This window comes from Mesocricetus auratus, unplaced genomic scaffold (assembly GCF_017639785.1).
Source record: "Mesocricetus auratus isolate SY011 unplaced genomic scaffold, BCM_Maur_2.0 Super-Scaffold_15014, whole genome shotgun sequence".
NCBI lineage: Eukaryota > Metazoa > Chordata > Mammalia > Rodentia > Cricetidae > Mesocricetus > Mesocricetus auratus.
The window spans coordinates 40,359,558-40,381,132 of NW_024429186.1; the positions used below are offsets into that span (position 1 = coordinate 40,359,558).

The window sequence follows — 21,575 nt, forward strand, 5'->3', positions numbered from 1 at the left end:
GCCCGGGTAACCAGTAAATCCTCATCTCGAGTGAATCAATAAAATAAAAATGAAAACGGCAAGTGTATCTTTGAGCCAGAAGACACTCAAAGTGAGGGCAAGGAGGCAGGCCAGCAGGAGGGCCAGCGATGTGCAGTCCACTTGCTGCTGGCGGAGAAAGGGGACTCACTCCTGTCTATAGCACTGGGGGGAAGTTGAGCTGTCCTCTTGCACCTCGAAAAGATATGATACCCGGAAGGCAGCTATGCTCACCACTATACCACCAACACCCGCTAAAACATGACAGCTGGGGTATCGGACATCATTATGCAACATATTAATGCCCTCTTTGTTGTTTGAAGGGGATGAGTTTGATACCTCTACTTAAATTACACTTGTGACTTGTGTGCTGACACATCAGATTAACTCCTGTAGTATGACAGAACAATGGGAGTCTTCTCAGTACTGTGCAAATCATTTGATCATAAGATGGCCCACCCAGCACAGAGCTCAACCCTAAAGGCATTAATACCCAATGGCCATAAATACCTGTCCTGTCAGTGAAGTTTCAGAGTATTTAATGAACTCAACTTCGAGTCTTCCCAAGGCTAACAAAATAAGGCAAATACTATTTGGAAAACCCAAGTACGGACTGGACAGATAGATAGCTTACTACTACCAGCCAGGGGTGGTGGTCCATGCATTTAATCCCAGCACTCAGGAGGCAGAGGCAGGCAGATTTCTGAGCCCGAGGCAGTCTGTTCTACAGAATTCCAGGACAGCCAGGGCTACACAGAGAAACCCTGTCTCAAAAAAAATTAAAAAATAAAAAATAAAAAGGGCACTACTTCCTGTTCATCCACAGGAAGTAAGTTTGGATGCACATCTAAGTCAGGCAGTTCACAACAGCCTGTAACTTCAGTTTTAAGGAACACCCTTTTCTGGTCTCCTTAGCACTCTCCATGCACGCACACAGAGACACATGATTAAAGTAAGCATATAAAAGAAAAACCAGGGGCTGGAGAGATGGCTCAGAGGTTAAGAGCACTGACTTCTCTTCCAGAGGTCTTGAGTGGCTCACAACCATCTACAATTCAATCTGGTGTATATGAAATAAATCTTAAAAAAAAAAATAGAAAAGAAAAACCAGGGCCGGGTCTGATGGTTCAGCAGTTAAGAGCACTGGCTATTCTTGCAGAGGGTCCTAACAACCACCTGTAACTCCAGTTCCAGGGGAGCTAGACATGAATGTAGTGCACATAAATACATGTAAAAAACATAGATCAAAGACAAGCAACAACAGCAAAGCCACATAAAATACTAGATGTTTGAGGCTACAGTTCAGCGAGCTGAGTGCTTGCTTAGCATGCCTGAAGCCCTAGGTGTGACCCTCAGCCCACATGAACTAGTTGTCACAGCACATGTCTTCCATCCTAGCACTCGAGGACACGAAGCTAAGGAGGACCAAAAGATACGGAAGCAGGCAAAACATCCCTACACCCAAAATACATTAATCTTAAAAAAGGTCCTCTTGAGTCAATGCTCTTAGCCACTGAGTCACTGCTCCAGCCCCTTATTTACTTATTTAGTGATAAGATCTCATAAAATTTCATGAACTGTTGTGATCCTCCTGTCTCATCCTCTTGAATGTGGAGATTACAGAAGTGTGCCACTGTTCTTGGCTTGAAATATGCCTTTAAATAAGTTTGCTGCATCACTGCTTAAAGCATTAAAAATTGTAAATTATATCCTTCAATAGATTTGGCCAAGGAGAGTAAACACAAACACACACACTCTCACTCAACAAATGTCCATCATATAGATGTTATGAACACCCATGGTCCTGTCCAAGGTACACTGTACTAGGCACAGTTACACAGCTTAATCAACTCTCTTAAATTTTTTTCTCTTGGTTTTTGAAACAGGGTCTCACTATATATCCCTGGCTGGCCTGGAACTTACTATGTAGACCAGGCTGGCCTTGAACTCACAGAGGTTTGCTTTCTTCTGCCTCCCAAATGCTAGGATTGAAGGTGTGTACCTTATTAAGCCCAGCTAATCACTCCTGCCCCTCCCCAAACTACATTTATTTGTGTGTGTTTATATGTCCCCTTGCCTGTGCCAGGGTATGAGTTTGGAGGTCAAAGGTCAACTTTCAAGAGTCAGTTCTCTTCTTCCACTAGGAGTATCCAACAATTTAAAACTATCTATCCAGATATAGATAGACGGATGGATATAGGGTTTCATGTTGCTCAGGTTTGACTCAAACTTGCTATATAGTCAAGGATGACACTGAATTTGTGATGATTCTCCTACTTCCACTTAGCAAGTGCTGGGATTGTAGGAGTGCAAAGGCATGCCCAGCCTTGTGCAGTAGCAGGGATTACACCCAAAGCTTTGTGTTGGCTTGGCAACCACACCACCAACTAAGCTACTTCCCCAGTCACAAGAATATGTACCAACTGTTAAAGGAATTTCAACGTTTTACACTTTCTTTGTTTGTTTTTTCAAGGAGATAGAATTTCTCTGTGTAACAGTCCTGGGACTTGATCTGTAAACTAGGCTATTCTTAAGCTCCCAGAGATCCACCTGCCTCAGCCTCTTGAATGTTGGGATTAAAGGACTGTGCCACCACCCCCCAGCTAATTTTTTTGGTGGTGGGTTGGGGTCAATAACTATTTTACTTTTTAAAAAATTTATTAATTTTTATGTGCATTGGTGTGGTGTTTTGCCTGCCTGCATGTCTTGTGTGAGGGTGTCGGATGCTGGAGTTACACACAGTTGTGAGCTGCTGTGTGGGTGCTGAGAATTGAATCCAGGTCAGTGTTCTTAACTCCTGAGCCCTCTCTCCTGCTCCAGTTCTTTTACATCCTTATAGTGTCTAATTTCATTTTTGTAAGGGAAGGGCAAATCCTTTAAAATGCACTAAGGGGGATGACTGCAGAGCAGCAATTGTGAGACCCTGGGCCTGACCCAGCTCGGAGTCATAGTAAAATAACCATAACCTCAAAATATTTAGAAAAAAATAAAACATATGCCCGGGTGTAGCAGCATTCACCTTTAATCCCAGCACATATCTGTGGGTTCAAGGCAGCCTGGGTTACAGATTGAATTCCAGGTTAGTCAGAGCTATAAGGTGAAGCCAAGTCTCAAGAAAAACCAACAAAAAAACAAATAAACAAGGTGTGGTTATCTTCATAGAAACATGCTGCATCACTAGGAAAACCTAGCACTATTACCTCTTGTTTTTTTTAATTAAATGTATTTATTTATTTTACATCCCAACTGAAGTTTCCCCTCCCTCTTGGTTTTAGATGCCTAAAGAAGCAGGAAAAATAGGAAGACTAAAGGCGGAAACAAATAAGATCTTACACTGTTCAAGATCCCCCCCTTAATTGTAATCAGACATCAGGGTTATCTGATGGTCTAACGAGCACTCTAATTATTTTTACCTTTAGCCACGTAAAAACCAATTCATACACAAGACCAACTGAGAAACAGTGCTAAACAAGTTGAATCTCTTAAATAAAAAAGACACCAGCTGGGCCAGTTAGGGGCAGCCACTGCAATTAGATACAGAAGCTGGGCGAGGCATGAGGGCCAGAACTGTGAATTCCCCTCCTACGCGTGAGTCACCCAGATGACCATAAAAGGCAAACCACAGCTCAGAAGGCAGGCACATTCAAGGCACCAACCATCTTATTTCTCAGTCAGTTTTGCAAACTTAATCTGGAGACTGTACAACTGACCCTGCACTGCCTGGCACTGTAAAAGCCTCCAAAGGACGGAGAGACTGAATCAACACTGATAGCAGCTGACCCTGCATCATATCCACGGAACCACTCACAGGGCCCTGGGGATGTTTCTTTGATGGTAAATGATATCAGAATGAAAAAAAGGAGCTTAGAACTGTTCTTTGAGCTCCTGCCCAATAGACCAAATCAGATTATGGAAGATGTGCCTGCAAAAATCAGCCAGGACACTTAGTGGCTCTATAACTCAGGTTTGGGTTTGTAGAGAAAATGTTTTTTCTAAAGGACTCTCCTTGCTTGATTAAATGGCATTTAGGTCTTATTCAGTGGAGGAAATCCAATGAAGGAAAGAAATGTGCAGTCTAGAGTATGGCTTCACTCTGGCACTATTGTCATTGGATGACTGGGGTGTGGGGTTCGGCAGGTAGGGGCGCTCTCCACATTCTGTAAACTGTTAACAACAATATCCAGCTTCTACACATCAGATGCCGGTAACACCTCTGTATATAATTCCAGCTCTTATGGGGCTGGAGTTTAAGGCCAGCCTGGCCTATATTACAAGACCCTAATTCTAACAAAAGCAATAAAAAGCTTCCAGATACAAGCAAATGTTCCCAGGGAGTAAAACTGTGAGAACCAGTCACTGGTCTAGGACAATGGCTTCCTGTCAATTCTACTCACAACTACTTCTGTAATATGATTTCCAGTACACCATCATTGTTTTGTTTTGTTTCTTTGTCATCCCCACCCCCCAACCCCAAGGAACAGCCCAGGGTCACAGTGACTCCCGCCTTGTTTTCCATGGCCAGATTAAGACATGCTGATTTGGGGTGTGATTTCCTAGGACCAGGAGCAGAAATAACTGTAGTTACCTCTTTTGTGTAAGCCTCTGGCAGGGGCAGTCCAGCGGTGACCTGGAAGAAAGGAGACAAAGTCAGGTGTGCTCCCACAGGGCCGGGCAAGCGGCCGCATGCTTCAGGGAAAGAAGCCATTTCCTGCCCAAAGGTCTGGCAGTGTGAGACCATAAAACACAGAACCACACAGCTGGGAGGAGGAGGTTCTTTGTGAACCCAGGAGGGGCTAGCGACGAAGGCCACGGTAGACAAGGATATGCTCGTGGCAGGGCAGCGATCCCACCGAATAAAGCACACACCGGTGGGAAGGCAGCCTCCAGGCCTGCAGAGGTCACTGCCTAAGGTCAGGCCTGTGAAGAGCAGCCGCAGCTCACGACTTGGCAGGAGGGTGGCTGACCCAGGATGCTGAACAACGAGAGGGAAGCAGCAGCCGCTGTGTGCCTGCAGTCCCTAGTACTTGGAAAACGCAGGCACGAGAATCGCTTCTGGTCCTCATCAACACAGTGGTTGGAGGCCAGTCTGGGGCTATGTGACCCTCTCCCAAGAGGGAAAAAAGGGGGAGAGGGTGGCAAGGGAGGTTTGTGAACTCTAAAGCTGTTAGCTCACTGTGTCACTAAGAGGAGGGGCCTGCCTCCTGATCTGGAAGCTGGGCCAGCCCTGCTGCATGACACATACAAAGGGCTGATGCACTTGTCACTGTAGGCAACAGTGCTTCAAAAGCCTCTAGCTGGGTCTTCTACTCTTCAGGAAGACTTGAGGTCTGTGTGTCCAGTCTACGGTGTTCTGATCCTAGAAAGGCCACGTGAAAGATAAACAGGAAGTGGTGACCTTCTGCAGAGCTACCCACAGGTCTGGCTCCTGGGACAGCTGTACAGGCGGAGCCTCCCCTCAGGACAGCCAGGGTGGGGACCAGCATCATTACAGGCCCCATTCAACCTGTGGACATTGCAACATAAATGTTGCCACCTACAAAGCTCACATTTAAGAATTGCACAAGTGCCGGGCATTGGTGGCGCATGCCTTTAATCCCAGCACTGGGGAGGCAGAGGCAGGCAGATCTCAGTGAGTTCGAGGTCAGCCTGGTCTACAAAGCGAGTTCCAGGACAGCCTCCAAGAAAATACAGAGAAACCCTGTCTCAAAAATCAAAAAAAAAAAGAACTATACAAGCCAGTTAGAAAATGGAAAAATAATCTGCCCCTCCCCTCAAACATACTCAATGTTTTTAGTACAGTTAAGGCTTTGTGGGGCTTTATTCCCAGCTGTCACTGGCCACAGACAAGTTGGTCATGCTATGGTGTGAGGGTGGTGACTGGAGTGTGAGACAGGAATGGCAGCTAGAATCTGCAGACAGCCTATCCGGCGTTTCTGACAGAAATGGGTGTCTGAGGTTGGGGCAAGTCTTTCATATCTCCGGGGCAACTAGACCACAGGCTGAGAGAGGCTGTATGAGTTAGCAAAGTGCCTTCACAGAGCAGTCTGGACCTAACCTCCCAGGGAGGACCCCAAGGCCAAAATGATTTCCATGATGGAGGCTTCACTCTCATTGAGTGGACAATGATCTCTCCAAAGCTTACCTGCCCTGCGACATCACAAGGTCATGTGTAGAAGAGAATCAATCAATCTAATGTCTCCAGTGAACCAGACACAGAAGAGAGGGGAAAACAGTGCCCACATTTCATTTCAGAGAATACAGTTGCTTTCCATTTAAAAAAGCTATTTTTGTTACTGTGCAACTCAGCTCTAATTTCAAATATATTAAATATTAATAGCTGTAACTCATATAAATAAAAGCGTTTATAGGCCTTCAGCAATTTATAAGTATACAAAGAAGCCTAGTAGTCAAACACTTGTCAGGCATGTACAAAGCTCTGGGTTCAATCCTCAGTGTAACCCCATTCTGAAAACACACACACACAAAAAAAATTCAAAACACTTGAGAGAATTGCTCTATTAGGACAAATGGATGTCACTGCACCAAGAAACAGATTCAAGATCTTGGTCGCTAAGTTATAATACCAATGTCCAAAGAACAGAAACTTAATATTACAATGACCGCTGAACAGCATTACATTTTAGTCTGAAGAAAAGATGTGAAACCAGGTGCGCTGTTACAATTACTCCCAGTACTCGGGAGGCAGAGGCTAGCCTGGTCTTCAGAGGGAATTCCATGATTGCCAGACTACAGTGTGAGACCCTACCTCAAAAAGCAAGCCAACAAACGAAGAAATGTGAAAATACTAGAATAAGAAGAATAGTTTCTAAGCAATAGGAGTCTAGGAAAACACATCAAGTCCAGGATATAGGTGATCCTGAGTGAGCCCACCCTTTGCCGCTGGCCCTGAGCTACCTGCCTCAGGCAGCACCACCAGCTTACGGCAGACTCTCAGCGCCCTGTCAGCAAGAACTGCTGCTCATAGCTGACTTCTGTTTCTGCAGTGTTTTCTGGCTAGCTGCCAGTGTCGATATCAAGAAGGAAAATGAGATTCAGATTTATAAAGGTTGACTGGTAAGGCCAAGCACAAGCCCTTGGAGGGGTTTAGGTAGATAGGCAGGTGACAAAACCAGTTTGGGCTCCCTTAAGATGCTGCAAGGGGATCTGTCCCTGAGGTGAGGTGGCCTGTACACAGTTAGCTGGCCATCTCTGGCTTTGACTCTCTATCCATCAAGAGAATAAATAAGAGCAATGGAATGCCAACCCCCGGATGAGTCATGAAATTTCCTCTAAGCCTCTAGAACATTCCTGATAACCACTCTTTTGGTCCTTGGTCCTCACCGTGGGGCCGCCCCCATGCATTTTAAGAGCTCTGACAGTGGCGACAAGAACCACCACGTGTGGCTGGAGACCAGAATATCGGCACTTGATGTTGAAGAACTTTTCCATTCCTATGTCCGCTCCGAATCCTGCTTCAGTCACTACAAGGAAATTGAGCAAGTGTGAAATGACCACCACCGCCATGACATTAAATGAAACACAAGTCCATCTACCAAGGATGCACAGGACTTACCTACAAAGCCCTCAGGGCCAACAAGCTTGAGTGCAATCCGGTCTGCAATGATGGAGGAATTCCCATGGGCAATGTTGGCAAAAGGCCCAGCATGGACAAACACTGGTGTGCCCTGTGGAAACCATGACATCATGAGCAAATGCCAACTTGGCTTCACAGTGGTGTCACACTAGGATATAGCTAGAATTTGAGAAAAGATTTCCAATAGGAGAAACACCAAGCTGTCCCTTTGTTGTGGAATAGATCATTTGTTTAACTATGTAAAGATATGCTGCTGTTTCACCTTGCCTGTGCCTGATGGGTTTAATAAAAAACAAAATGGCCAGTAGTTAGGCAAAGGAGGGATAGGTGGGGTTGGCAGGCAGAGAGAAGGGAGCCAGCCAACCAGCCAGGGCCCAGCCAGCCAGCCAGGAAAGCAGGATGAAGAGTATGTAGATGAAGTAAACAAGCCTCAGGGAAACACAAAGATGAATAGAAATGGGTTAGTTTAAGTTAAAAAAGAGCTGGCTAGAAACAAGCCTAAGCTAAGGCTGCTCATTCAAAATGGAGAACAAGTCTCTGTGTTACGATGTGGGGACTGGTGATCCAATAAAGCCTGGTATATGCCTTTTCTGGGGGCAGTGCTGGCAACCAAACCTGGGGCCCCTTACACAAACCAGGTAAATGCTCTGCCACTGACACACACCTCCAGTCCAAAGCCATTTATTCTGTATTATTTTAGACCCCTCCCCACAACTATTAGAAAGAAAGAAAGAAAAGAGATGGATGGCAGGATGGCTCACTGGGGACCTGAGTTCAAATCCCAAAGCCCGAGTACAACTGCCAGGAGAGAACTGACTCCCCAAGGCTGTCCCCTCACTTCCACGTGTGTGCTGTGGCACCTACAGCCCTCCCTCTTTCAGAAAGGTGTCCATTCCACAAGGAAAGTGTGCTTTCTAGTCTCTTGGCTCTGAATAGAGGACTGAATTCTGGACCCCAGAGTTACCCAGCTCACCTCTAAGGTCTGCATGAGATTGGGCTTGATTGCATCCTTCAACAGCACGGCCACTGCCCCACTCACGCCCTGCAAGACAAGCCCATGGGTCCTCAACTCGTGCCAGCAGAAATCCAATCTCTCGAAACAGAAATTCAGCACTCCGGGGCCTCTCATTCCTTTTAACCATCTTGGAGCAATTAGTGCTTACACCTAATCTCAGCCATTCATCTTTAGTGCTTATTTTTCCGGGCTGTACTAGGAAGGCACCAGTTATCTTGGCAGGGAGAGGAAGCAAAATGAAAATGGCCTTCACGTACAATTTCTGAGAATGCATGCGGCGCTGGAAACAAGTGCCTCAATCAGGCTCTGCGGCTGGCTGCTGTGGGGAACCCATTTAGGCCAGTTTAGAGGAGATATGTTAGTTCCAGCAATGAGTTATTTATAACTTTGGTATCTGAGCAGGAACGGGTATGAATCGAATTCAATGTATGTTTCCCAAAGCTGAAGCAAAAATACTAGCCAGAAGCCTAATTTCGATTCCTAAATCCAGCTCTCTCTTTTTAAGAGATTCAATCATCACTGAGCAAACCAATGGCAAAGGAAAATCAAGCGGTGTTCTAATTTATATTCAACATTAATGTGCTTCTAAATTTAAGGTTTGGGTGTTAAAATCTAAAACACGTCATAACCGTGAAAACAAAGTTAATATTTTTCTCCCTTTTCTAAATTCGTCTGCCATAATACAGACTATGCTGATGTGTGTTGACACAAACAGGCCTTTACATTTTTTATCTAAGCAGATGTGGTAGCTCACGCTTATAATCCAGCAATTGTCAACCCGAGGGTCGTGACTCCTTTGGCATATATTTATCTCCAAAAATATTTATATAATGGATTCATTACAGCAGCAAAATTACAATCATGAGGTAGCAATGAAAATGTTATGGTTGGGGGTCCCCACAACATGAGGAACTGTATTAAAGGGTGGCAGCATTAGGGAGAAACAGTGTTATAATCCAGGACTCGGGGTTAACCTAGGAGGATTGCTATCAACTGAAGAATGGTCTGGGCTACATGATGAATTCCAAGAAAGCTTGGGTGGGGTTGAGACCGTGTCTGGAAAAAAAATTTTCTTTATGAATTCTTATTTCAAATTTTATTTCATGTACACAGAAAGCTGAGCATAGTGGCACACTTTTCATCTCAGCACTTGGGAAGCAGAGACAGGAGGATTTCTGTGAGTGTGAGGCCAACCTAGTATACATTGAGTTTCAGGATAGTCAAGAGATACATATCTAAATAAAAAGTAACAACAAAAAAATAAAACACCCACCAAAAACCCGAACAAAGAATAAAATAAAACAGCAGAAGACCCAACCAGAAGAGAATCAGCCAAACTGGTCCATGAGTCCTTCTACGCCAAGTGTCATGGGAAAGCACTGAGGGTGACATCACACACACAAACTCTAGGGGTAGCTTGCTCAGGAAGACATTCAGGATGAAGGCATCATTCACACCACCTGGCACTTACAAGAGCCCAGTCCCAACTACCATAACTCTCTATGATGAAATTTTAATTTTTTTTAATGCGTAAACTCAATGAGTTAATCACAACATCTTAAGAAGAGTATAAATTCTGTTTTCAGTAATCACTGAGAGACCCCCAGGATGCCATGTCACCAAGCCTGGCACTTACCAGATCGTCGACGGTGATGGGCTCTCCTTTCTTACTGGATGCCACCACCATTTTTCCCACTCTCTCTATCATGTCTTTCAGAGAAGTCGTGAGGGCCAGAACAGCCATAATTTCACTGGCCACAGAGATATCAAACTGGGCCTGTGGGAAGACAGAGACAAAGGCAGACAGACCTCTGTGTCAAAGCAGAAGTTAACAAGATTGGACTAGAAATATCTAAATCACCTCTCCCAACAATCAATATTTCTAATTGTTCAGATGCCTTGAATAGTCATTCTTTAAAAAAAAAAAATCAAAGTTGTAGGAGTTGTAGCCTAGCATGCAAACCCTAAATTTGATCCCTAGCATCTCATAAAACAGTGGTAGTACAAGCCTGTAATCCCAGAACTTGGGAGGTGAAGGCTGGAGGATCAGAATTCAAAGTCATCCTCAGCTATAATAAATTTGAGACTTCCTGAACTCCCACTACCCGCCCCACCAAATTATAGTACAATCAATAAGCTATTATTTTATCCCTGTGAAAGTACCTTGGTTACAGTTGGTTACATGTTGGCTACAGTTTCCCTAACATAAAAGGAACAACACAGGTACTCTTACACTGAAGATAGAAAATGCCAAACCGCCACAGAAGAGAAGCGATTTTAATTAATTTACATGCAAGACTATTCACTTGGGGTTCTCCACCTCCAGGAAAGAATGCTGGGGGAAAAACCACACAGGTGACACACGGATTTACTGCAAAAGCTGTCAGGAGCGCTCAGTGCCACACCCACTCACTTCCATTTTAAAAGAGAGAAGGCAGAACAACACCTGCTGGTGTGGTGGCAAAGGAGGGGACGGAGGAGGATGGGAGCCGCGAGAGTTGGTTCCCACGAAGCAGTTACTGGAGATGAACAAACAGTTACCGTGCGAGTGTGGCCTTTCTCTGTTGGAGACTGTCCAATAGTGACCTTCCTCAGGAATCTGTCGTTGGTGTCCAGCACTACAGTGGAAAGGGAGGAGGAGGAATGGTTAAGAAAAGGCACGGAAATTAAGGACTGGAGACCCAGTGCTATGGCAGTGCAGTCTAAGTCTAGCATTGGCCCTAGGTTGCTCTCCCACCCCCCCCCAAAAAAAAGGAAGAAAGAAAAATAGAAAAGAGAAAAAACTAGGGAAGATAGCATATGCCTGTAATGCCAATACTCTGAAGGCTGAGGCAGGATGATATCAAATTTAAGGCCTTTCTGGGCTCTCAAAATTAAACAAACAATTTTACAAAGATGTAGGGACCATAAAGCTAAAGGGAGCAGCAGGTGTGTTTTGTGTGTGTTGACGTTGTTTGAGACACAGCCTCCACATTATATAGCCCTGGCTGTCTTGGAATTCACTAAGTAGACAAGTCTCGCCTCAAACTCAGAGATCCACCCGCCTCTGCCTCCTGAGCACTGGGATTAAAGGTGTGTACCACCACATCCAGCTTAGCAACAGTTTTAAAACAACAAATCTAACATAATGATGATCCATTAATACTTGATTTCAAAATGGACAACAAGCTAAAATTAGTGTAAGAAACACAGCCACACAGCAGAAATGTAGAAGGCTAGAGCTTAAAGCAAAGAAATGTGGAGTGGTTGAACTTCATTCCTTCTAAGGAATTCAAGTAATTATAAAATCTGTACTCTATTTCAAAGCACATTCTATGTTAGCAGAAAAAAAAACAAAAACAAACAAAATAAAACAAAAAATAGCACAGCCCAGCTTTTGAAAAGGCTAAGATATGTATTGTTCTGTGGTGTGATTCACAAGGGCCATCAACCCAGACCAAGTGCAAATGCCTGTGAAACACTCCAAGTCACAGGTCTGGCCTCTCCTTAGCACATTCTCTGGTGATGACAGAGTATACACCCAAACTTGGAAAGGTCAACCATCAACCAATCCAAACCTCACTTCTCAGGAATAATTCCTGTTCACTGTTCAGTGGGCTCCTACATTTGATTTTCCTATGTATGGGATCCAAGTTAACATATCTCATCTTTCCATGGGTTCGTGGCTCAAGGTTCCTAGAACCCTTGGAATGTTAAAGGGACAAAGAACCTCAGGAGGGGTTTGGTGACCAGCAAGGACAAGCGATTGGGAGGGATGGAACTTTCAGCCCCAACCACAGAGAAACTGACCTGCCCGGTAGATTGAGGGATGGAGGTGAAGACCTATAAAAATCACCACCACCACCACCACCACCACCAGCAGCAGCAGCAGCAGCAGGAGGAAATGAGGCACATAGATCTTTGTAGGTCTCCAGCTGCCTCTTCCCTAATTGATTCTTTTGGAACAAACCAATAAACATCAGGAAAAGAAAAGCAGTCAGGTGTAGTGCCTCATGCCTGTAATCCTGAGGCTGAGAATCAGTTCAAGGCCAGTGTGGGCTACACAGTAAGACTCTGTCTACCCAGCTATAACACCCCCCCACGCTAAAGTAAATGATTAAACAGTGTATTAAATCCTCATAACATATGGCGAGCTTGTTTCCTTCTAAAAATACTGCCATGGGGTCTAAAGAAACGGCTCAGTGGTTTAGAGCACTTATTGCTCTTGCAGGAGCCTGGGGTTGAGTTCCTAGCATCTATGCGGCGGCTCACAAGCACCCGTAGTAACTCCAGTTCCAGGGGATCTGATGCTTTCTCCCAGTCTCCTTGGGCACCAGGCATGGACATGGTGCTCATACATGCATGCAGGTAAAACACCCCCACACAGGATAAATAAATATATTTAAGAAATTTAAAGTGTTGTAATATTTGCTTAAAGCTATTGAGGCAAGAGAAGAAATGCCAGTATAGTTTTTCCTATTAAGAATGTCATTTTGGGGCTCAGGGGTTAAGAGCACTGGTTGCTCTTCCAGAGTACTTGGGTTCCAGAGAACAGGCATGGCAGCTCACAACTGCAACTTCAATTCCAGGCTATCTGATGCCCTCTTCTGGTCTCTGTAGACAGTACGTGTGTGTGTGGTGCATAGACATAGATGAAGGCTAAACACTCATACACATAAAAAATTAAAGAATGTCATTTTTAAAATGCCATTAGGCCAGGATGGTCCACACCTGTAATCTCAGCAGGGACATGAATGCAGGTGGGCTAGCTCAAAGTCAACCTTGGCTACATAGAGGATTCAAGACCAGCCAGGCTACATGATCAAAACAAACACCCGAAACTCCAAATCAACAGTTACTGTGCCAATAAAAACACGAAAGAAGTTGGTAAGTTCCCTCATGGTGCACACTGATTATCTGCAGCGAGACAAAGGAGACGGGTAGAAAATGAAATCCCAAGCCCCGCTAATCGTGCACAGTGAAAAGCAACATATGGCGTTGAAGACAGGCACGCATCTAAAAAGCTGAAGGCTGATGAGCGTTACAAGAGGAGTTAATAAAATAAGAAATGATGAGCAGGCTAAAGAGATTGATGAAAACTCAAGTCACCAGTGCCAGAAGAGTTCTAACAATAAAGAACACATGATTCAAGTGATTAGACATCATTCTCCCACTTCACGACACTAAAACTTTGTGCATAAAACTGAAACTTAAAAAATGTTATTTTTGGTTTATGCATGAACTTCCCTGAAACCCTTGTTTCAATCAACACTGAACAGGCAGCAAGACATTCAACCAGTCCCACAAAGGGACATCTACATAGCAGCTAAGGTTGGCAAGCAAAGTAAAGGATATCCTGGACAGCATCCTGACCCAGGAGCATCCCCGGGGGCGTGGGAGGTGGGGTTACCATAGCCCAGGAGGCTGGCAGCCTGTGTTGGGTACATACCTCTCTGCCACGTTATGGTTTCTGGATCAATCTCCAGTCTTACAAATCTGATTATCTCATCATTCGTCAGTGTGGTGGGGTCAGTCTTTTCAATGCCTAACCTCTGAGGAAAAAAAAAAAAAGGAAAATAAAACATAAAATGAGACAAGAGCCAGCACTCAGGAGGAAGAGACAGGCAGATCTCTGAGTCTGAGGCAGTCTCATCTACACATCGTGCTGCAAGACAGTTGGGGCTGTATAGCTAGACCCTGTCTCAACAAAACCTTTAACAAGGTGAGAGCTCTCATCTGTTCATCCCTGTTTCCTGATTATGGATGTAATGTCACCAGCTGCTTCACACGCCTGCTGCCTTGCTTCCCCACTATGAAGGACTGTAATGAAATGTAAGCTAAAATAAATGTTTTCTCCCTTATAAAAGACAAAACGAGACAAACAAAATCCCAAAACAAAAAGACAAAACAAAGAAGCATATTTGTTATCTTGAGATAGGGTCTCCACTTGGGACAGCAGCATCTTACATAGGAAGGGAAGATTGCAACCCTTTGGCTAAGCCTGGAGGGTCTTTCCTAGCCTCGTGTGGTATGCCTGCCTCTGGAACTCTGTTCCGGAGAGAGACTTGCCTCAACATGGCCGCAAACACACACACACACACAAAACAAAACAAAGACAAAAAAAACCACCCCTGCCCCCATCCCCACCCCCAACAAAACAGCCTCAATGGAGAAGTATCAGTGTATTTCTGGCTCCATCAAATATATTGAAATGAAAAGCAACATGCAAAGCTTTAAAAACCAGACTACTGAGAAACCCAATGAAGTCAAATTATAGGGAAGGCAAAAATGAGCAGCAATCAATAAAAAAAATCAATTAAAACTTTTATACATTTTTATATGGCTCAATACCTTTGCTGACTTCTTATTTTCTAAAAAGACACAAAAAAGGGCTTTTAAAACTTTCTTCCTTACAGAATTTAGGTACTTTCCTTCCTTCCTTCCTTCCTTCCTTCCTTCCTTCCTTCCTTCCTTCCTTCCTTCCTTCCTTCTTTCCTTTCTTTCTTTTTCTGAGACAGGGTTTCTCTGTGGCTTTGGAGGCTGTCCTGTCCTTTGTAGATCAGGCTGGTCTCGAACTCAGAGAGATCCACCTGCCTCTGCCTCCGGAGGGCTGGCTGGTATCAAAGGCATGGCCACCACCGCCTAGCTGGAATTTGGGTACTTTAAAAACTCATTTACACGTCTACACAGGTCACTTTTCAAAATGGAAAATGCTTAGAAAATTGCCCTCTTCTCACATGGCAGTCATGAGTCAGTGAGCCCCAGCGAGACCTACTCTGCCTGGGGTTCTTTCCTTTTTATTATTATTATTTTGGTGTTTTGAGACAGGGTTTCCTTGCGTAGCACTGGCTGTCCCAGAACTCACTCTGTAGACCAGGCTGGCTTCAGACACAGAGATCTGCTGCAATTAAGGGTGTGGGCCACGGTTCTTTTCTTAAATATGAGAACATGAAAACCTCAGGTATATCTCTGGAATGGCTTGCCAGGTGTCCCACAAGCCTAGAACTTGAGATGGTCAACCTCACCTGTCAATTTGACGAGGTCTAGACTCACCCGAGATGGCACGGGGGAATTATCGTGATTAGGTTAACGGAGCTGGGAAGATCCACCCACCCACGGTCCATGACATACTTTGAGTTAAGACCCTGCATGGTGAGCTGGGTGAACTTCTCCAGGAGAATATGATGTCACCAGTTGCCTTATGCTCCCCAGCTGTGACTTTCCCACCACAATGGACTGCAATTTCCAACAGAGCCTTCTCTCTTCAGTTGCTTTTGTCCGGGTATTGTTTTCTCTTAATCACAGTAACCCCACTGTAGACTGAGCACTCTGGGAACTATGAAAATACTATATACCAGGGTAGGTGGAGCACACCTTTAATCCCAGCACTTGGGAAGCAGAGGCAGGAGGATCTCTGTGAGTTCGAGTATTATTCCTTTACAGTTATTCCTCCCTTGACCCATGACCCTTGGCATCCAGTGGCCTGATGTCCATTACTACCGTTGCAGCTCACTGAGGATGCCACATAAACAGACACACAACCTATGACTTTTGATACTGGCTTCCTTTAGTCAACATCATGCCTTTGAGAGTCAACCAAGTTGTTGTGCATTTCAGCAGCCCATGTCTTTTTATAGCACAGATGCACCACAATTTGTTTAACCAGTCAACCACTGAAGAACACTGAAGGTTTTTCTCACTTTGGGGAGATTATTAATAGAGTCATTAAAACATTCATGTATAGGGTTTTGTGTACACACCAATTTTCATTTTTCTTGTTGAAAATCAAAGAATGGAATTTCTGGGGTGTGCAATAAAACATGTGCTTATTTGACGACACAGAATTGGGCCGATTATTCAGGATGTAAGTGCATTTTCTTTGAAAGCCTAATGACCCGAGTTCAATTTCTCAAAGCCACGTAAAGCCAGATGTGGTGGTGCACACCTATGACCCCAGCACTCCTACAGCAAGATGGGAGAATCGTATACTGCCTTAGCAGCAGAAACGAGTGACCCTACCCCAACAAATTGAGAAGAACTGAATCCCAGAAGTTGTTCCCTGACCTCTACATGGTGTATGACCTACACATGCCCACACTTAATACACAAATAAATATTTTTTAAAATGGCTACATGTTAAAGAAATTCAAATAAAGTACAGAATTCACTAATTCTCCCAGAGTCCTTACTCTCTTGGGCAAGCACGATCAAGCTCATTTTTATAGAAGACTGAACCGAGAGGCAGCCCACAAAGAGTTTGCTCAAGATCCCAGGGCTGGGGAGAGCAGGAATTCAAATTCTAAAAGCCCCACGTCTCCATGATGGCACCCACACTCTTTCCCCACTGAAAAGCATCCGCTCTCTTTCTTGTTAACTGAGGGCAGACTGCCAGTGCTCTATTTACTATAGGATCAATGACTTACAATTTAAAAAGAAAACCCCTACCATTGTCTTCATCAGTTAGTTTCTCACAAGCTCAGCTTACCCGTAACCTTCGGATCTGGATATCACAGAACTTTCTTACTCCGTTTTTTGCAGGCACCAAGCGATTAAAGAGAGCCTTAGAGAAAGGGAGGGAGGAAAAGAGCTTTAGATGAGGAGGGACCCACTGTCATGTCACCTGCCCCAGCACCCAAGGGGCCAACACTAATTCAGGTACCCCTCCCCATATCCTACCTTTTCTGTCTGGGTCAGCTCATGAAATATCTGAGTATCGATGGCAGCAGCCACGAGGTTGTTAGCAGCAGTGATGGCGTGGATGTCCCCGGTGAGGTGCAGATTAAACTGTAAAAGAGCAGAAGCCATAGCAGTCCCCAGCTGATCCTGCCCCTCCCCTCCAACTCAAGCTGCACTAAACCACAGTGGGTGCTGGCTGGAGCACAGCTTGTGGACAGGAGCGGGCTTCTCTATGAAAAGGAGATGCCCCAAACTAGGCACGATGACTCACGCCTTTCACCCCTCTCTCGGGGGGCTGAGGGAGGGCTGTCGCTGCCAGTTCAAGGCCAGCCTGAGCTACACAGAGAACACTGGAAATTTATTTATTTTAAAGAAAAACGCCTGGCTATCTGTCCCTTGAAACAAGTCTTCCCAAAGGAAGAATTAGCAGTTCTTCATAAATGCATCCAGAGAACAGAGCACACACCCCACCACTGAGGTCAACAGAGGCTGCACAGCTAGGGGCAGCAGGGATAGCTGCTCCCCTCTGGTTCCCTACAGTGTTCTTGTGTCACGAGGACTCTGGTGTTTCTTAAGACAACGCAGCATGTGTTCACAGGCTCAAAATGATTTCCCACACTGAAAGGCAGACCCGGAGACCAAGCTATTGTCACAAGTCTATCACACAGACACAGGTTGAGTCAAGCCCTGGACTGCTTTACCTCTTCCATAGGAATGACCTGGGAATAGCCGCCTCCTGCAGCGCCACCTAGAGGACAGACCAAGGGTGGACTCAGGTTAACTCCTCCTTGACTTGGGATCCAAAGACTGGCAAACCCATTTTCATAACTACTAGGCATGCTGTTTGTTTACTGTCTAGTCATTTGGACAGATGTGAGCAGGTGTTTTCTAATTTTCTTCAGCGACCTAAAACACTTGATCATGTTCACACTGAACAGCCGCTCAATTGAAATATGAGTGGAAATGACAAAACCATGAACACACACATACATACCTACTTATTATCTTTAGAAATAGGCTCCCTGAGATTCCTAACACATTAAAAAACCCAGATGACAGTTACATAAAGGCAAGCCTGTTTAATTTCCTACTCTTACAAAGCTACTCTAGCTTCCAAAAAAGGAATCTTGAAGATACACACACCTAACACAGAGACATCAGCTCTTCCAGAACAGAAGAAATATATTAGAAAACAGCTGGACTGCTAGAGTTCTGCTGGCCTGTGTGGTTAACAAAAGGTCTGTTCAGGGTTCCATAACATCAGGTGAGAGAGATGTCAGTGTAAAGAACAGATTTGATTTTTGTGAGGAGGAGACTATGTAAGGAGAAAATTCAACAAGAGGAAAAGAGAACAGTGGACTCTCCAATCAGAAAAAGGGAAAAGGCTCCCGGAGTCAAAAGGGGATTGCTGTAAGCTCAAAGGCAGGGCGCAGGGGCTCATACACATAATTCCACCACTCAGGAGGCAGGAAGATGTCAAAGCAGTCAGCCTGGGCTATACAGTGAGTTCCTCCCCAGCCCAAATTACCTGGAAAGACTCAGTCTCAAAGACAAAATGAGCTAACAAACAAGTGAGAGCCAGCAGGAGGGAAGAGGTGTGCCTGCTGAGAACATTTGCATTAATTACCCGAACAAGCGGAACATGATACCTTGTCATCTAGTAAATGAAAAAGCCACTTCTAAGAACATATTATAATTAGCAAAAATAGTTTCAATTAAAAGAGTATGTTTTGAAAGTAGAAGCAAAAACTGTCTAGGAAAACATGGAGGAGAATGGGAGGGGGAAGAAGAAAGAAAAGGGAGGGTGTGGGGCTTGGGGTGTGCACTGCATATTTGCATCAAAGCGTCCTTCTGTAGCCCAGCACCACCTACAAAGAGCATGGACAAAGGAAGCTAAAAAAACAAAAACAAAACAGAAGCATGTTTGAATGTGCAGCTCTGTGGCAGTGTGATGCCCTGAATTTAATCCCAACCAATGCATGCAAAATATGTAATAAATAAACTTAATAAAAGGGGAAAAGGAAGAGAATAAAAGAGATCATTACAAACCACAGTGATCAAAATTAGGAGGTTAAATATGGTTACCAATCCAGGGTTGTCACCTAATCAAGTGTTGTGCCTAGTGGCTTAGAGTGTCAGGCAAGAGCTGCTGTGGTCTGAGCTTCAGCGGTACTCAACCTTCCTAATGCTGCAACCCCTTAGTACAATTCTTCGCGTCATGGTGACCCCCAACCATAAATTATTTCATTGTTATTTCACAACTGTAATTCTACTTCTGTTATGAATCGTAATGTAAATATCTGATATGCAGGTATCTGCTATGTGATCCCACAGCTTTAGGGGCTGGTGGGACAGCCAGAATTTGACCCCTAGGATCCATATGGTAAAAGGAGAGAGCAAATTCAGCAGGACGTCCTATGATCTCCACACACAGGCTGTGGCACGCGCACGCGCGCGCGCGCACACACACACACACACACACACACACACACACACACACACACACACACACACTAAATGAAAAATGGTGCTGTTAACCAAGTCTCTGTGATAATATCATCCCATATGGGGAGAGAGAATGACATATACAAAGTGCTTAGGACAATACCTAGCACAAAGCATACACTAAATGGTGGCAAGCTTTTTTTTTCTTATTCTGTGGGGCTGGTCTGTTTCGGTGGAAGCCTGGATCAGCAGCCATGGTTTCCTTTTTTTGTTACTGTGACAGCACGGTGGATACCGGGGTCAAATAAAACCCCTTTGAACTCCATTTTACACATCCCCAAGGACCCCTGTGTGTAGCAAAAGTCTTAAGTTTTGGGGTAACATGGAAAGCCTTCCCCAAGGACATCAGGATACAAATGTCTGAAGCAAGTATTCCAGTTGGAGCCCCCGTAAGACCCCATGGGTAAAGTCAGTCTGGGAGGACGAAGGGAAGGCAGGGGAGCAGGTCCCTCTGGCCACAAGTACCTTTGATTCCAAACGTGGGCCCCTGAGAAGGCTGGCGGACACACGCAAACACATTCTGATTCAGGTGGGCGCCCAGGGCTTGCACCAGCCCGATCGTGGTTGTACTTTTCCCTTCTCCCAGGGGTGTTGGGGTTATTCTTCAAGAAGAGAGCAAAGGATCATAGAATTAATGTCACTCGAATCACTGAACACTCCTAATGAATAAGAACAAGGGGTCAGAGACATGGCTCTGTGGTTAAGGGCACTTGCTGCTCTTCAAGAACCCATGCACCTAACTAGTCACCTAGGCTTGCAGCCCTCTGTAACTTAGCACCAGGAGAATCCTGCATGCTCTTCGTGCACACACACAAAAAAATACAGACAAAAAAAGTTAAAAAAAAAAAAACCCTGAGAGATCTTTTTCTAAGAGTTGTGGTTGATTTTCAAAAACATGAAAAAAAAAAAAAAAAACGGAGCCTAGCATATGGCCCCACCACATTAAAGCCTTACCCGAGTACCATCCGCAACCCATATAAAGGTGGAATGAAAATTGTCAACCCCACAACACTGTCCTCCAACTTCCACATAAGCAGCCCTCCATGAAGATATCATGTATGTACTCAAGAGCACCATTTAAAACAACTCTGGCTCTTACTATAAGAAAGAAATATAACTGACACAACCCTGCTATCCAATGATTTTTAACTTCTTTTTATAAAAAAATTTACTTTAATTTTTATTTTATGTGTATAGGTGTTCTTGCCTGGATATGTCTGTGTACCACATGTATGCAGTGCCTGTGGAAGCCAGAAGAGGAGATCAGATTCCTCAACCTGGAGTTACAGACAGCTCTGTGAGCAGCCATATGGGTGCTAGGAACTGAACTCAGGTCCTCTGCAAAAGCAGCCAGTGCTCTTAATCACCGAGTCATCTCTTTAGCCTTCCTGCCCTTTAAAAAAAAAAGATGTATTTATTTGTTCTTCTTTATGTGTATGAGTGTTTAGCCTGCATGCATGTAAGTATATACATGCATGCCTAGTGCCTTAAGAGGCTAGAAGAGGCCATCAGATCCCTTGGAATTGCTTCTTTAGGAGTCTGTAGATTCCCGCTTTCATTCTCTGTCTCTGTCTCTCTCTCTCTCACACACACACAGACACTCATAAATTAAAGAACTAAAACCTTAAAACATCAACAGGTCTGGGCAGTGGTGGCACACACCTTTAATCTCAGCACTGGGGAGACAGAGGCAGGCAGATCTCTGAGTTAGAAGCCAGCCTGGTCTACAGAGTGTTCCAGGACAGCCAGGGCTGTTACACAGAGAAGCCCTGTCTCAAAAAACAAACA

General features: G+C 44.6%; 1 protein-coding gene across 1 annotated transcript in view; it reads right to left on the reverse strand.

The window, feature by feature from the left end:
* Mthfd1 (methylenetetrahydrofolate dehydrogenase, cyclohydrolase and formyltetrahydrofolate synthetase 1) overlaps positions 1–21,575 on the reverse strand; it is a 65,417-nt gene that overhangs the window by 9,829 nt on the left and 34,013 nt on the right. Inside the window, exons 12-22 of the mRNA XM_040742889.1 lie at positions 20,253–20,389; positions 17,984–18,030; positions 17,283–17,390; positions 17,092–17,166; positions 14,056–14,158; positions 11,169–11,245; positions 10,264–10,404; positions 8,586–8,654; positions 7,592–7,703; positions 7,360–7,499; positions 4,604–4,645 (exon numbers count right to left, since the gene is read on the reverse strand). Of these exons, the coding sequence (XP_040598823.1) occupies positions 4,604–4,645; positions 7,360–7,499; positions 7,592–7,703; positions 8,586–8,654; positions 10,264–10,404; positions 11,169–11,245; positions 14,056–14,158; positions 17,092–17,166; positions 17,283–17,390; positions 17,984–18,030; positions 20,253–20,389 (1,051 nt within the window). The remainder of the gene's footprint in view (positions 1–4,603; positions 4,646–7,359; positions 7,500–7,591; positions 7,704–8,585; positions 8,655–10,263; positions 10,405–11,168; positions 11,246–14,055; positions 14,159–17,091; positions 17,167–17,282; positions 17,391–17,983; positions 18,031–20,252; positions 20,390–21,575) is intronic.